General features: G+C 50.5%; 1 protein-coding gene across 1 annotated transcript in view; it reads left to right on the top strand.

Annotated features, from left to right (window-relative positions):
* Positions 1-1,977: 1,977 nt before the first annotated feature.
* MXRA7 (matrix remodeling associated 7) overlaps positions 1,978-15,954 on the top strand; it is a 99,046-nt gene continuing 85,069 nt past the window's right edge. The window contains exon 1 of the mRNA XM_060253498.1: positions 1,978-2,445. Within this exon, the coding sequence (XP_060109481.1) occupies positions 1,978-2,445 (468 nt within the window). The remainder of the gene's footprint in view (positions 2,446-15,954) is intronic.

Raw genomic sequence — 15,954 nt, 5'->3', positions numbered from 1 at the left:
ACCCAAGGCCATGCCAGCAGGTGCAAGTGGAGGAGTGGGGAATCAAACCCGGTTCTCCCCCCACAACAGACACCCTGTGAGGTGGGTGGGGCTGGAGAGGGCTCTCACAGCAGCTGCCCTTTCAAGGACAACCTCTGCCAGAGCTACGGCTGACCCAAGGCCATGCCAGCAGGTGCAAGTGGAGGAGTGGGGAATCGAACCCGGTTCTCCCCCCACAACAGACACCCTGTGAGGTGGGTGGGGCTGGAGAGGGCTCTCACAGCAGCTGCCCTTTCAAGGACAACCTCTGCCAGAGCTACGGCTGACCCAAGGCCATGCCAGCAGGTGCAAGTGGAGGAGTGGGGAATCAAACCCGGCTCTCCCCCCACAACAGACACCCTGTGAGGTGGGTGGGGCTGAGAGGACTCTCACAGCAACTGCCCTTTCAAGGACAGAGGCTCAGAGCGGCCTACAATCTCCTTTCCCTTCCTCCCCCACAACAGACACCTTGGGAGGTGGGTGGGGCTGAGAGGGCTCTCACAGCAGCTGCCCTTTCAAGGACAGAGGCTCAGAGCGGCCTACAATCCCCTATGTCTTCTCCCCCCACAACAGACACCCTGTGAGGTGGGTGGGGCTGAGAGGGCTCTCACAGCAGCTGCCCTTTCAAGGACAGAGACTCAGAGCGGCCTACAATCTCCTATGTCTTCTCCCCCCACAACAGACACCCTGTGAGGTGGGTGGGGCTGAGAGGGCTCTCACAGCAGCTGCCCTTTCAAGGACAGAGACTCAGAGCGGCCTACAATCCCCTATGTCTTCTCCCCCCACAACAGACACCCTGTGAGGTGGGTGGGGCTGAGAGGGCTCTCACAGCAGCTGCCCTTTCAAGGACAGAGACTCAGAGCGGCCTACAATCCCCTATGTCTTCTCCCCCCACAACAGACACCCTGTGAGGTGGGTGGGGCTGAGAGGGCTCTCACAGCAGCTGCCCTTTCAAGGACAGAGACTCAGAGCGGCCTACAATCCCCTATGTCTTCTCCCCCCACAACAGACACCCTGTGAGGTGGGTGGGGCTGAGAGGGCTCTCACAGCAGCTGCCCTTTCAAGGACAGAGACTCAGAGCAGCTTACAATCTCCTATGTCTTCTCCTCCCACAACAGACACCCTGTGAGGTGGGTGGGGCTGGAGAGGGCTCTCACAGCAGCTGCCCTTTCAAGGACAGAGACTCAGAGCAGCTTACAATGTCCTATGTCTTCTCCCCCCACAGCAGACGCCCTGTGAGGTGGGTGGGGCTGAGAGGGCTCTCACAGCAGCTGCCCTTTCAAGGACAACCTCTGCCAGAGCTACGGCTGACCCAAGGCCATGCCAGCAGGTGCAAGTGGAGGAGTGGGGAATCGAACCCGGTTCTCCCCCCCACAACAGACACCCTGTGAGGTGGGTGGGGCTGAGAGGGCTCTCCCAGCAGCTGCCCTTTCAAGGACAACCTCTGCCAGAGCTACGGCTGACCCAAGGCCATGCCAGCAGGTGCAAGTGGAGGAGTGGGGAATCGAACCCGGTTCTCCCAGATAAGAGTCCGCACACTTCACCACTACACCAAACTGGCTCTGCAGCCTATTGTCAATTACAGTCCCCAAGGATCAGGACACACGCACACGCCCCCCCCCCCAGAAGGAGCAAGGAAGCCCCCGCAACTTTTTGTCGCCTGAGCGGCAGAAGAGGCGGCCGTGGGCAGGGCCCAGGGAAATGACGCGCGCCTCGTGCAACCCTGCCCAGTTTGAGAAAAGCAGGGCTTTCGCCGGCTGCCGCGGCCAGACTATTGTGCGCCTGCAGCCCTCTGAGATTAACCAGACGCGGCGGCCGGTCGCGCAGGGGCTCCGCCGCAGAGGAGAGCCTGGCAGGGAGGCAGCGGACAATCCCTCCGCCCGAGCAGTAGCTTCCCCCGGTCGGCTGCCGAGCGCACCGCCGCCGAGCCTGCAGCCGAGCCGCTGGAGGGAGGGAGGGATGGACGTGGCGCTGGAGTGGTACTACGCGGTGCCGCTGCTCTTCACAGCCCTGGCCGTCCTCCTCGCCTCGGCCTTTGTGAAGCTGCGAGCGCCGGCGGGGGACAAAGGGGCGGCCGCGGGAGAGCCCCGAGCCCCCGGCGCTGCGGCGAAGCGGCCGGGCGGAGGGGAGGAGCCCCCGCGAGGGCAGGAGGCTGAAGGGGCCGAGGAAGCCGCGGCCGAGGCGGGGAGGCCCGCGGAGGAAGCAGCCGCGGCTGGAGGGAAGGAGCAAGACGAGCGGCCAGAGCAGCACCGGCGGCAGCAGCAGGAGGACGAGGACGCCGCTGCATCTCGCACCGCGAACGCAGAAGCGCCGAGTCCCCCTCCGGAGGGGAAGGTTCCCAGCCACGCGGCTGCCGCTGCGCTCCAGGGAGAAGAGGCGGAGGACGACGAAGACGACGACGAGGAGGAGGAGGAGGAGGGAAGCAAGGTAAAGTCGACGCTGGGGGGGGGAGAGGGGGGAATGGGAGGTGGCGTCGGAAGCAGCCCGGGCAGGCCGCTTTTCCCGGAGCCCCCTCCGCGCCCGGTAGTGGCCGCTCTGCCCGCGCGTCTGTTGGAGCGGCGGGCCAGGCTTTTGCAGAGGCAACACTCTCCCCGCCCCGTGCAAGTGCTTGAACTGCGGGATGGGGGGGCCGAGAGGATAAAACGCCGCTCTCTTTCTGCTGCAGCCACATGAGACCCCCTGCTTCCGGGCGAAGGCAGCAAATAATGCTGATCTTAAAGACTCCCCTCGCGGGAGTGGGGGTGAACATGTGAAGCTGCCTTCTACTGAATCAGACCCTCGGGTCCATCAAAGTCAGTCTTGTCTACTCAGACTGGCTGCGGCTCTCCAGGGTCTCCAGCTGAGGTTTTTCACACCTATTTGCCTGGACCCTTTTTTGGAGATGCCAGGGATTGAACCTGGGACCTTCTGCTTACCAAGCAGATGCTCTGCCACTGAGCCACCATCCCTCCCCTGCTCTCCAGGGTCTCCAGCTGAGGTTTTTCACACCTATTTGCCTGGACCCTTTTAGTTGGAGATGCTGGGGATTGAACCTGGGACCTTCTGCTTACCAAGCAGATGCTCTGCCACTGAGCCACCATCCCTCCCCTGCTCTCCAGGGTCTCCAGCTGAGGTTTTTCACACCTATTTGCCTGGACCCTTTTAGTTGGAGATGCTGGGGATTGAACCTGGGACCTTCTGCTTACCAAGCAGATGCTCTGCCACTGAGCCACCATCCCTCCCCTGCTCTCCAGGGTCTCAAGCTGAGGTGTTTCACACCTATTTGCCTGGACCCTTTTTAGTTGGAGATGCCGGGGATTGAACCTGGGACCTTCTGCTTCCCAAGCAGATGCTCTGCCACTGAGCCACCGTCCCTCCCCTGCTCTCCAAGGTCTCCAGCTGAGGTTTTTCACACCTATTTGCCTGGACCCTTTTAGTTGGAGATGCCGGGGATTGAACCTGGGACCTTCTGCTTCCCAAGCAGATGCTCTGCCACTGAGCCACCATCCCTCCCCTGCTCTCCAGGGTCTCAAGCTGAGGTTTTTCACACCTATTTGCCTGGACCCTTTTAGTTGGAGATGCCAGGGATTGAACCTGGGACCTTCTGCTTCCCAAGCAGATGCTCTACCACTGAGCCACCGTCCCTCCCCTAATATGAACATATGAAGCTGCCTTCTACTGAATCAGACCCTCAGTCCATCAAAGTCAGTATTGTCTTCTCAGACTGGTAGCGGCTCTCCAAGGTCTCAAGCTGAGGCTTTTCACACCTATTTGCCTGGACCCTTTTTAGTTGGAGATGCCGGGGATTGAACCTGGGACCTTCTGCTTCCCAAGCAGAGGCTCTACCACTGAGCTACCGCCCCTCCCTCCCTCCTTGCCCTTTGCTTCGTTGTTGAGTGTTTCTTCAGCCTTGCAGACAACTGCTGTGCAGAATTCCAACTGTTCGGATGCCAGGCTCTAAACCAGGCAATTGTTTTTAGTATTTTGGCTAAACTGGTCAACCTGCATTATGTAGGAGATAAGGAAGGAAGAGGGCTCCTGGGTCCTGAATCTCTGCAAAAAATAAAGACCACGCGCACACACACACAGTTATAAAACAAGTTGCTTTGATGGGTTCTTGCAATTCTTTTGTATCCATTTCTTCTCTGCGTAGAGAGTGAGAACATCCTTCCACCCACTTCCCAAAGTCATCAGCACAGAAGGCCCACCTGTTGCTTCATTTCAGAACATGGGTGCAAAGATAGTTTTCTGCTGCTACCAGTGAAGGTTTCAGTCTCCTCTACCCTTGAGAAAATACAGCTTGAGAACATATATGAAGCTGCCTTATACTGAATCAGACCCTTGGTCCATCAAAGTCGGTATTGTCTTCTCAGACTGGCAGCAGCTCTCCAGGGTCTCAAGCTGAGGTTTTTCACACCTATTTGCCTGGATCCTTTCAGATTTCCAGAGAAAAGGCTATGCTCAGTAACTAGACAACTAAAAAGTATTGCACCCTCCTCATGCATGGTACCGATGCCTAACTGTAAGCACAGAAAACTGTATATCACATGAAGTAAACCTGTACACGAGATTCACAAAGACACTTCAGACAAAGGACAGATCTGTGCTTAGAGCCAGTTTGGTGTAGTGGTTAAGCGTGTGGACTCTTATCTGGGAGAACCGGGTTTGATTCCCCACTCCTCCACTTGCACCTGCTGGAATGGCCTTGGGTCAGCCATAGCTCTGGCAGAGGCTGTCCTTGAAAGGGCAGCTGCTGTGAGAGCCCTCTCCAGCCCCACCCACCTCACAGGGTGTTTGTTGTGGGGGAGGAAGGGAAAGGAGATTGTGAGCCTCTCTGAGACTCTTCGGAGTGGAGGGCGGGATATAAATCCAATATCTTCATCTTCTTCTTCTTCTTACAGTTAGTCTCTTTTCTGTCACTGGCCTTAATTCCAGAGGAGAAAGATAGCCTTGGAAACTCTACACCAGGGGTGGCCAATGGTAGCTCTCCAGGTGTTTTTTTTTGTCTACAACTCCCATCAGCCCCAGCCAGCTCTACACCTTCCTCACCATGAAATGTGAAATCCCCCCTCTGGTGGTCTCTTGTGCAGATCTAAAGAATGACATATCTGATTCCCCACTTCCTGCAGCCTCATGTTTTCCCATAGTCTAGAGGCACGCATCATGATGTCACCCCTCCCCCCCCAAAAAAAATCCCTGGCCACATGCAGAGCATGAGACAGTGGCATGCATTGAAAGTAAATCAGCTGCCCACATGCAGCATGGGATAGTTTCTGATTAAAAATAAATGGGCACAAAGAGGACATGTGCCATGTGCCAAAAAACACCAGCATTTTACACAGCAAGCTAGGCTTAGACAGGAAGCTAGGTTTTATTTGCCAGCTATGGGACAGCAGAGATCTAGTTTTCTATCTGGGAGTTGTTTCTGAATAACAAATATCCCTTTGCATTCCTGAGATTGCTTGAATGAACAAGTCCAAAGGAGGGGGAAGGGGATAAAAATGTCTCTTGCTTGGAACTGGTCAGGATGACCAAAAGACCAGAATCCCAGCTTCTGTTTCTATGGACCACATTCCCCGGTGGTGGTGATAGAACTAGTGATTAATTTCCAAAATAGGACATGTTGAGATTAAGCTCTCTGACTAGAAGCTGTTTCCTCACTTTTCCAATGTGGGCGCTGGTCATAATTAGTAGCAAAGGAAAGGCATTCCACAAACTATTATCTTTGTCCTGTATTTCAGGGCTGGCATTGGCAATGTCTTCTCTTGCTAACTCAAATTAACCCCCCCATTTATGACAGGTGCGCATTTATCTCACTTGGAAAACGAAGATAATCACAAGGGTTGGGGAGCTTCATTAAGGGCTTAAGTTCAGCCTTACCACTGCTGCAGGATTCTTGGTTGGTGAGGGAAAATCTTCATTCTTTTCTTATTCATTTATTTGATTTTTAGCTCACCCTTCGCTGCACAGCAAGCCTCAGGGCCGGTTACAACAATAAATATAAGACAATAAATTGAAAATAATAAAAGATAAGTAATTACACTATCACTAAAATCTGTACAAACATCACATAGCTAACTAATTAGATGGCAATCAGGCACAAGTTAACAACTGTTTCCATAAGTTCTATAAATGTGTGCCTTTGGATGATTAATATTAAGGCAAATGGGCTGCGAAGAACAGCAAAGCAGATGGCACCAGGCACATAGTATAGTACAAGTACCATGCAGAGCAATTTAGAGCAGGGGAAGCCAAACTAAATGACCTTTCACTGCTTCAGCCATAGGCCTGGCGGGATGTCTCCATTTTTTAGGCCCCCGTGGAACTGCAATAAGTCCTACAGGGACCTGAAATCACTTGGGAGAGTGTTCCATCAGGCCAGCTCCAGAGCTGAGAAAGTTCTGTCTCTGTGTGATGCGAAGCATATATCTTTTGGGCGGGAATTACCAGAAGATGTAGGGCCATAAAGTACAAGGCTCTTTGGGGGACATATTGTGAGAAACAATACTGCAAATAGTCCCAGGCAGCACAGGGCTTTGAAAGTTAGCACCATCACCTTGAATCTGATCCAGTATTCAACTGGAAGCCAATGCTGCTGGTGGAGCACTGGCTGTATGTGAGCTCTTAATGGCGTCCCCGTGAGGATATAGCACTGCTGAATTTTGGACCATTGGAAGTTTCTGGGTCAGTCTCAAGGGTAGACCCTTGTAGAGTGAGTTACAGTAATCCAGCCTGGGCGACAACTGCATGGATCACTGTGACTAACAGTGCAATCCTAAAGAGAGTTGCACCAGTCTAAGCCTATTCATTTTAATGGGCTTAGACTGAAGTAAGTCTCTTTAGGATTGTACTGTAAGTTGTGGGGAGAGAGATAGGGAGACGTTACTTGACCTGCCAAAGTTGGTAAAATGTAGATCTAACAGCATTTGTGATTTGGGCCTCTGCTGAGAGAGAGGCATCCAAAATCACACCCAAACTCTTCATCGTTGTCATTGGTGTCAATAACACCCCATCCAGAGTTGGATCCCTGCCCTTATCCCCCTATGGCACCCAGGAACCCCATCTCTGATTGATTTAATTTCAGTTTACTCTAACCACTGCCTCCAAATCCCTGGCCAAAATATCTGGGCCAGCCATCCCATCAACAGATACAGCTGGGTGTAGGCTTGCCAGTCCCCAGGTCCCAGCCGGGGTTCTTCCGCTTTCCCAGGCTCCTTCCTGCCCCCAGTCTGCTGGCCAGTGGGGGGGGGGAAAGCCCTGCCCCCAAAGCCACCATGTGACTTTCCCCCTCCGGAGGCTCCAGTCTCCGATTGGAAAGACTTCCTCTTGGGACAGGGTGTCTGTGTTACTTGGAAGAAGTTGGCTGCAACTTGTGAGTAGAGAGGCCAATCCCTCACTTCAGAGTCGCCAGAAACAGAGGGGGGGGGAATGTCTGCTGAGCACTTCATTATTTCCTATGTGGAGATCGATTCTCATAGGGTATAATGGGGAATTGATCTGGAGGTTTCGGGGGCTCTGGGGGAGCTGTTTTTTGAGGTAGAGGCACCAAATATTCAGTATAGTATCTAGTGTCTCTCCTCAAAGTACCCCCCAAGATTCAAAACGATTGGACCAGGGGGTCCAATTCTATGAGCCCCAAAAGAAGGTGCCCCTATCCTTCATTATTTCCTATGGTAGGAAGACATTTAAAAAGGTGTGCTGTCCCTTTAAATGCGATGGCCAGAACTCCCTTGGAGTTCAGTTATGCTTGTCACACCCTTGTTCCTGGCTCCACCCCCAAAGTCCCCAGATATTTCTTGCATGGGACTTGGCAACCCTAGCTGGGTGTCATCAGCATACTAGTGATAACCTGGCCCAAACTCCCAGACCAGCTGAGCAAGAGGGTGCATATAGATACTGAAAAACATAGGAGAGCATTCTGGAAACCAGTGGGATCCATCCATCTCTGGGGGTGAGCATAAATCAGCTTACCACCTAGACAAAGTGGAGTTGGGATATTCAAAGGAGCCTAGCTGGGCCCTGGAGTCTGAGGACTTTTTAAAGAACAGCCTCACCACAGCCTCCTTTAAAGCCCTGAACTCCAGAAGAAGTTGATGGATGTTAATAGTATCATTAAAAAAAAAGAACTGTTGTTGGGGCTTAGCAGTGTGATCCATAAGCTGGGAAGGAAGACTGCAATCATAAGGAATAACATAGGACTTACTTCTGATTATACCTGCTTAGGCTTGTTCCCCGCGTCCTCAGTTCACATTGATCTCTAATCATTCAGTGACAATCGGCAGTCTTGCTATGTCAGCTTTCTGTCTGTAAAATGGGGCTAATAATATCAGTCTTCCTTACACATCTGGGCAAACGTTACTGAAACGAGGGATGTCATGTTCTCTGAATATCCGAAAGTGCTATATAAGGGCATTATCATGATTATTACACATTGTTATGTTATGCACTGGCAAAGCAGCCAGGAATAAAAATAGGCTAGGGAGGGGGAAAGTTTCAGTTAAATTCTTTGGAAGGCCCAGTGTGGTCTTACCTCAGACAAAACATCACCGAAGTCTCTTCTCACTGGGTAGTTAGGAAGAGAGTTAGAAATGTTGCAGAGGGAGAAGGAGGGGACCAGAGTGGAGAAAAATCACAGCCGTAGCATGGGAAGGAAGATTTTGATACATAGACAGAGGAGAAAAGTTTTGACAGAACAATTTACTATTCCAAAGCTGTTTAGGGGTTTTCTGTCAAGTTTCCCTCCCCTCCCATTTTCAACAAATCAAGTCAGGTAAAGCCAGCTCGTTAAGGAAGCAAAAAAGAAAGAAAAACAAAATAAAGGCAATCAAAAGGCTTCCTTGGTTACAGCCAAATGGGTCACTGAGAATTTAAATTTATAGAGGACCGTCTGTTATTCCCCCCTCCTCTGCACCCCAGAATCAAATCTACAGCAAATGCTGAACTGGTAATTAAAGAAAAAAAATTTTTTTTTACAATAGTGACTTATCTATGCTACTCCAAGGCGTGCATAGAATGGCATCTATTATCCGTAGAGCTTTCTCCACACCCTTGTATCCTCCTCCACCTTTTGTATTTAATTTTAAAGTCAGTGTACTTCAAGAAAGCTGGATGCAAGATAGATACTATATTAAAATGTACTGTTATTTAAGATGTAATAAAGCAGTTTGACATGAAAAAAAAAAAAAAAAGGAAGAGAGTTAGAGAAATGGGCCTGATGAAAGAGGCTGGCATTTATACCGCTGGTTTTGCTTCTTGCTCATCCGTTTCCCGTGATACCATGTCCCTCCAGCATAAGCATCATCTTTGCTTGGTGAAGTGAATGGAAGCAAAGCAGTCTCAGCACATCCTAAAAACAGACCCCTATAGCCCATATGCCAGGAGGAGGAGACTTATTTGTTTTTATTTCTTATTCCTGGGCCCAGCGGTTACCTTTCAGGTCTCTAGTTTTGCGCCTGTGCATATTTACGCCTCCAGGCTCCGCAGGGAAAACGCTGGAGCAGTGCCCTCAGCAGCCTTGCTGATTATGACGGAGTTGTTAACCAGATGGGTTTCCGAGCACTGCTCAGACTAGCTGTTGGGTACAGAAGAGGCCAGGGCCTTTCCGGCTGGAAATGTACAGCGATCTCAGGGAAACAGCTGACAGTCCCAACAATCAGCTTGCTTGGAGTTGTACCACCACTGTGTTATGTTTCTTGCGTATAGGGTTGCCAATCCTCTGGTGGGGGCAGGGGATCCCCCGGTTTGGAGACCCTCCCCCCGCTTCAGGGTCGTCAGAAAGCGGGGGGAGGGGAGGGAAATGTCTACTGGGAACCCTATTATTCCCTATGGAGATTTATTCCCATAGAAAATCATGGAGAATTGATCCGTGGATATCTGGGGCTCTGGGGCGGGGGCTGTTTTTTGGGGTAGAGACACCAAATTTTCCATATAGCATCTAGTGCCTCTCCCCAAAATACCCCCCAAGTTTCAAAAAGATTGGACCAAGGGGTCCAATTCTATGAGCCCCAAAAGAAGGTGCCCCTATCCTTCCTTATTTCCTATGGAAGGAAGGAATTGAAAAGGTGTGCCGTCCCTTTTGAATGTGATGGCCAGAGCTCCCTTTGGAGTTCAATGATGCTTGTCACAGCCTTGATCTTGGCTCCACCCCTAATGCCTCCTGGCTCCACCTCCAAAGTCCCCAGATATTTCTTGAATTGGACTTGGCAACCCTACTTGGCGGAGGGATTTGGCGGGCATTCTGGGAGGGGCGTGAACATCCCCAGTGTGATGACATCACGCAAAGTGATGTCATCACGTCCCAAACGAAGCCCCTGCATCCCCTGCTTTTTTCCCAACCGTTTAAAGGGAAACTTCCCTTTAAATTCTGAGGGGTAAAGTGGGGGCTGCAGGCTCCTGCCCTGCAAGAGGCAAAATGCCTCTTGGAAGGTGGGCGCTGGTGGCACCTGCTTGTTAAGAGTGGGCCCCACCTGCTCCCACCTTCCAAGAGGCGACTGTGTCTCTTGCAGAGCAGCGGCACGTGGTGCCTGCTCTTTCCAAGCGGGTGCCGCCGGCTGCCTTGCAAAAGGCGACAGGGTCTCTTGCAAAGTGGGAGCCGATTACACCTGCTTGGAAAGAATGCTCCCACTCTGCAAGAGGCATAATCACCTCTGAGAAGGTGGGAGCTGGTGGGACCCGCTTGGAAAGAAGAAGATATTGGATTTATATCCCGCCCTCCACTCTGAAGAGTCTCAGAGCAGCTCACAATCTCCTTTCCCTTCCTCCCCCACAACAGACACCCTGTGTGGTGGGTGGGGCTGGAGAGGGCTCTCACAGCAGCTGCCCTTTCAAGGACAACCTCTGACCCAAGGCCATGCTAGCAGGTGCAAGCGGAGAAGTGGGGAATCAAACCCGGTTCTCCCAGATAAGAGTCCGCACACTTAACCACTACACCAAGCTGGTGCCGCATATTCCCACCTTGCAAGAGGCTCCCAGACAACTGTTGGGGGTGGGGCTTCCCCTGAGGGCCAGCTGGCTGGTGTTGGGGGGAGCCATAAAAACCACAGGAACCCCCACCAGCACCTGGGGACTGGCACCCGTAGAAGGGATGACCTTCCCCCCCCCCCACTTGTCTTGACCCTGTTCTCACCTTTTCCATCACGCTTTCCTTCCCTGCATTAGCCACAGCTCAGCCAGACATCCTCTGGTGTTTACAAACCCATGTACTTCAACTCTGTACATAAGATTGCTTCATTTTACTGCCTCTTGACTGGCTGCACCGATTCTATTATAATCATCGCTAAGGGGCAGTTTCTTCTGCCTCCTGGCTCTGTGTCAATTGAACTTTGCTCACAAACGAGGCTGTAGCATGAACAGGGGTTGGCTTTTGTGATTCCAAGTGATCTCCAGTGAAGAATGTTGATTCCTGTTCCTCTCCATTTTCAAGATTTTAAAAACAAAGTTTCTACCCCTCGTGAGTGTGAAGAGACTTTTAGAAAAATATGGTGGTACTTAGGAGTACTCAGCTCGCTGGGGGGGAAGTGTAGATGACTGGGGAAGGCAATGGCAAACCACCCCGTAAAATGTCTGCCATGAAAACCTTGTGAAAGCAACGTCACCCCAGAGTCGGAAACGACTGGCGCTTGCACAGGGGACCTTTCCTTTCCTATACTTAAGAGCCCCGCGGCGCAGTGTGTTAAACCTGCAGTACTGCAGTCCTAAGCTCTGCTCACGGCCTGAGTTCAATCCCCGGCGGAAGCTGGGTTTTCAGGTAGCCGGCTTGAGGTTGACTCAGCCTTCCATCCTTCTGAGGTCGGTAAAATAAGTCCCCAGCTTGCTGGGGGGGGCGGGGAAGTGTAGATGACTGGGGAAGTCAATGGCAAACCATCCCGTAAAATGTCTGCCATGAAAACCTTGTGAAAGCAACGTCACCCCAGAGTCGGAAACGACTGGTGCTTGCACAGGGGACCTTTCCTTTTCCTTTCTGCCTTTTAAGGCACAAGAGTTTTGCACTAAGTCCCCCATGTATTCTTTCTCAAGCTGGTAGTGATGGTGGTGGTGACTGGTGACTGGGGAGGAGAAATATGATCAAAGATTCTGGCATATTTCCTACCACTTCACTCATCAAAGCTGGAAGGCTTCCTGCAGTCTACTGATCCTCCTTAGGCTGGAGGAAGACTTAAGCTTTGAGCAATGGAGTAGAAGGATATTAAACTGTCTTTCCAATCGTATTTCTCCTACCCCAGCACAATCATAACTTTCCTTCACCTATAACACTTCTCCTGCTACTCTGGTTCCTTGTTGCTCTAAAATTTATTTCATTCGATTTATATTCAAATTGCAATTAAAAGTTGATCATCGTGTTCTGAATAAAGCATGCAAATCTATTCACAAAGAAATTTGCTCGGGCTAGCTGCTTTGCATAATTTATTTGCCTTATTATTTAAATTTTTCCTCCTGGATCATCTTCACACTGAACTAGTTACCCATGGCTATGCCCAAGAGTAAGAAAGTCAGTCAGTTTGAAAAACGAAAAAAGCAAGAAAATGGTCGACAAAAATTAAAAACAGCAGCAGCACTGATCTTTTCTAAAGGTCTTGCAGAATAGATAAAACTTAAAACAACTCTGTGAAGAAGTTGTATGATGGGTGACTCTGTGGAAGCCATTCCACATTTCTGTCACTTATTACAGAGAATGCCCTGCCGTGAATTCTGCATACTGAATATCTAGACAGGGTTACTTGGAGCAGGTTACTTCTCTGCCATTTTCAGCGTGTTTAGATTACTTGCTTTGCACAGCTTCTCTTAGCTGGTTCCAGAAGGAGGGAAAGACATTATTCTCTAGTGTCCTGGGCCTAGGTGCGTTAGGGCTTTATTATCAAAACCAATGCCTAATAATTACTAGAAATAAACTGTCTATAAGTGGTGCCCAGTTCCTGTTCAAAGACAAGCAACAACAGTCTTGATGGGCAGCACCGTGCAGAGGTTGGGAGCTGGTTGCAAAGTGCTGGGAGCCCTGATTTTTGTTGGTTGGCTGTGGTTTGCCATCATAATTTTTAAAAATGAGGTGAAATAGAGTATGGTTTCCTTCTGGTTTGGGAGTTACAAGGGTGGTGAACCCTGCTTTGTGTAAAAGTGGGAGTGCACAAAGAGTGGTGGAGATGGTCAGTCTTCAGTCTTGAAATCCACAATCATAGACCAGACTTGAAGCTATATTGCCTCCAGTATGAGTACCACACAAGCACACATCGCATCGCATGTGTCTGTCTGTAGCAGTATGCACATTCCATTAAAGGAGGAGTCTCAGTCTAGTTAGTTTATAGTTAGGAGACTTAAAAGAATCATGCTTGGTTTTTGTGTGTGAAAGTATATACTAGGTCAAAAGGGATTTATGGGGAGAGATTGAGAGACAGCTGGAATTCAAGTCTGAATACTGAATACTTTGAGATAGGATAATTTAATCCCATTGAGGATCAGCTGGGTGACCTTGGGTCAATCACAGCTCTTTCAGAGCTCTCTCAGCCCCTAAAAACAAGTCCACTTAGTGATGCATAATGCTAACAGCTAGAACTTGCAGCTGTCAGACAATCTTAGGATCTCCTGGTTATTCTACATGTAACGCCATATGACAATAATTACTATTATCAGTCTCACACCACTCTCTTCCCATCTCAGCCCATCCCCAGTCAGGATATTTTGATTTATTACTTCTCTTCCATTTGCAGCATGTTCTTTGTAGAAAGAATGGCCCCATTTATGTTACTTGCTTTGCACAGCTTTTCTGGGCTGGTTCCAGAAGGAGGCTGTGTCTGGCATCAAGGGAAAGGTAGCAGAGCGAGAGACATTTTTCTGTACTGAGTAAGAGTCTGAAAGGACTGACTCGGCAGAATGCATTTGAGATCTGGCACATGCCAGGGATCCTTTGAGCAAGAAATTTGTTTACTTGGTATTCAAGCAAATTATGTCCTCAGGATTCCAGATGGGTGGCAGTTTGTGGCAGTGCAGAGAAGCGCTGTCCCTTGATCCTTGAAAAGTTGACCTGAGACATTTTTGGTCTCTAATGTCTCTCATTAGAACTAAATTAACCTGTTAAAATTTTAGCTGAAAATAAGAGAGCTTTTGGGCAGAACGCACTGTTTTAACCATATGATTACCCGCTTTGTATTCAGTCCCCAGAAGACGATTTCCTGGAACTTGCTTTTGGGTTGCTAATTTTCATAAATTCCGTGACTTCTAGATAGGGTTGCCAAGTCCAACTCCAGAAATATCTGAGGACTTTGGGGGTGGAGCCAGGAGACACTGGGGTGGAGCTAGGGGGGAGGGGGAAACGGCGCCGGGGAGCGTGGCGAGCCGCCCCGTCTCGGAGCGGGCAACGCCGCTGCGCAGCTGCTGCCTCTTCTCCGCTCGCTGTGGCTGCTCCTCCGAGATGGGCTCAGGCTGGGCCCATCTCGGAGGAGCAGCTGCGGTGGAATCGGAGGGGGGGTGGAGGTGGGCCAGGGGCGTGGCAAGCCGCGAGTCCGGGTCCTAGAAGGGCCCAGATTCGCGGCTCGCCATGCTCCTGGCCTGCCTCCGCCCTCCCCTTCTCTGGTTTTGCCTCGGAGGCGGGGCGGGTGATGCCGCTGCGCAGCTGCCGCCTCTTCTCCGCTCGCCGTGGCTGCTCCTCCAAGATGGGCTCAGCCTGGGCCCATCTCGGAGGAGCAGCTGCGGTGGGCGGGGAGGGGGCGGCAGCAGCACGGCGGCGTTACCCGCTCCGGGATGGGGCGGCTCGCCATGCTCCTTGGCGCCGTTTCCCCCCCTCCTCCCACTTCTGTTTTTTGGGGAGCGGGGGAAGAGGCTGGAAATCCTGGGGTCCCCCACCAGGGCAGGAGGGTTGGGAAGCCTACATCTAGATCAGCCCTGTTAATTTTGTCAGCTAATCAAACTGTAATTTTAGTATATTTCATTGGCTCATCTGACTCATTCAGTCATTTAGTTGTACTATCTTCTATTTGAAAACTTTTAAATAAGAGGAAATGGCTTGGATCCATCTGAAAGTGTTTATGGATGGAAGGAATTTCTATCTTTGAAGGATTTTTTACTGTCTTTCTCCTCCCACTGAAGTCCAACTCTCAGGCGGTGAATAGTCTCACCCAATACCTACAATCTCTAATCCTTTCACTGGAGATACCAAGGATGGAAATTTCTGCATGCAAAGATGTATACTGTTAAGCTCAGCCCCTCTTCCAATGTAAATAAATGGTTTGGTCACCAGAAAGGGGGAATGCCACCCAGCTTTTAATAACTGCTTAAGTAGAAGATATCAATAGAAATATCAAGCAATACTAAGCAATCCTTCACGCTAAAAAATATGCTAATTTTACCAGGCTTTAGGAGACAAAAAACATAGCATAGAGATTTGGTAAGGCAGTGCCACAGGAGGGACGGTGGCTCAGTGGTAGAGCATCTGCTTGGGAAGCAGAAGGTCCCAGGTTCAATCCCTGGCATCTCCAAAAAAGGGTCCAGGCAAATAGGTGTGAAAAACCTCAGCTTGAGACCCTGGAGAGCTGCTGCCAGTCTGAGAAGACAATACTGACTTTGATGGACCAAGGGTCTGATTCAGTATAAGGCAGCTTCATATGTTCATATGAAAGGTCTCCTGTAAAGCCACAACTGCCTTGAATGCCAGGAAAGGTGTGGGAAAAGATTTGGTTATCCTGGCCATAACAACACTCCATGCCTTATGAGTAAGTTTTACATTCTGTAACGACCTTAGGGGTTCACTCAGAAGGCAGAGTTTTTGGATGTGGTCAGATGACAAGCTTAGTGTATTTTGGCTGCATGTCTAATTTTAGCCTCTCTATCTCTCTCTCACACACTCACTCTCTCTCGCTCTCTCTTTTGTGCTGGAGAATTTTGTCTGAACATCCTCCCATAACCCGCTGCTCCACATGCTCACCCTGTAGTTAACGGTTTGAATTATTGCTGTGCAGTAACCACGGTGAA

The sequence above is a fragment of the Heteronotia binoei genome, chromosome 13 (assembly GCF_032191835.1).
Source record: "Heteronotia binoei isolate CCM8104 ecotype False Entrance Well chromosome 13, APGP_CSIRO_Hbin_v1, whole genome shotgun sequence".
In the NCBI taxonomy this organism is placed as follows: domain Eukaryota; kingdom Metazoa; phylum Chordata; class Lepidosauria; order Squamata; family Gekkonidae; genus Heteronotia; species Heteronotia binoei.
This window is presented reverse-complemented; position numbering and strand designations above follow the sequence as displayed.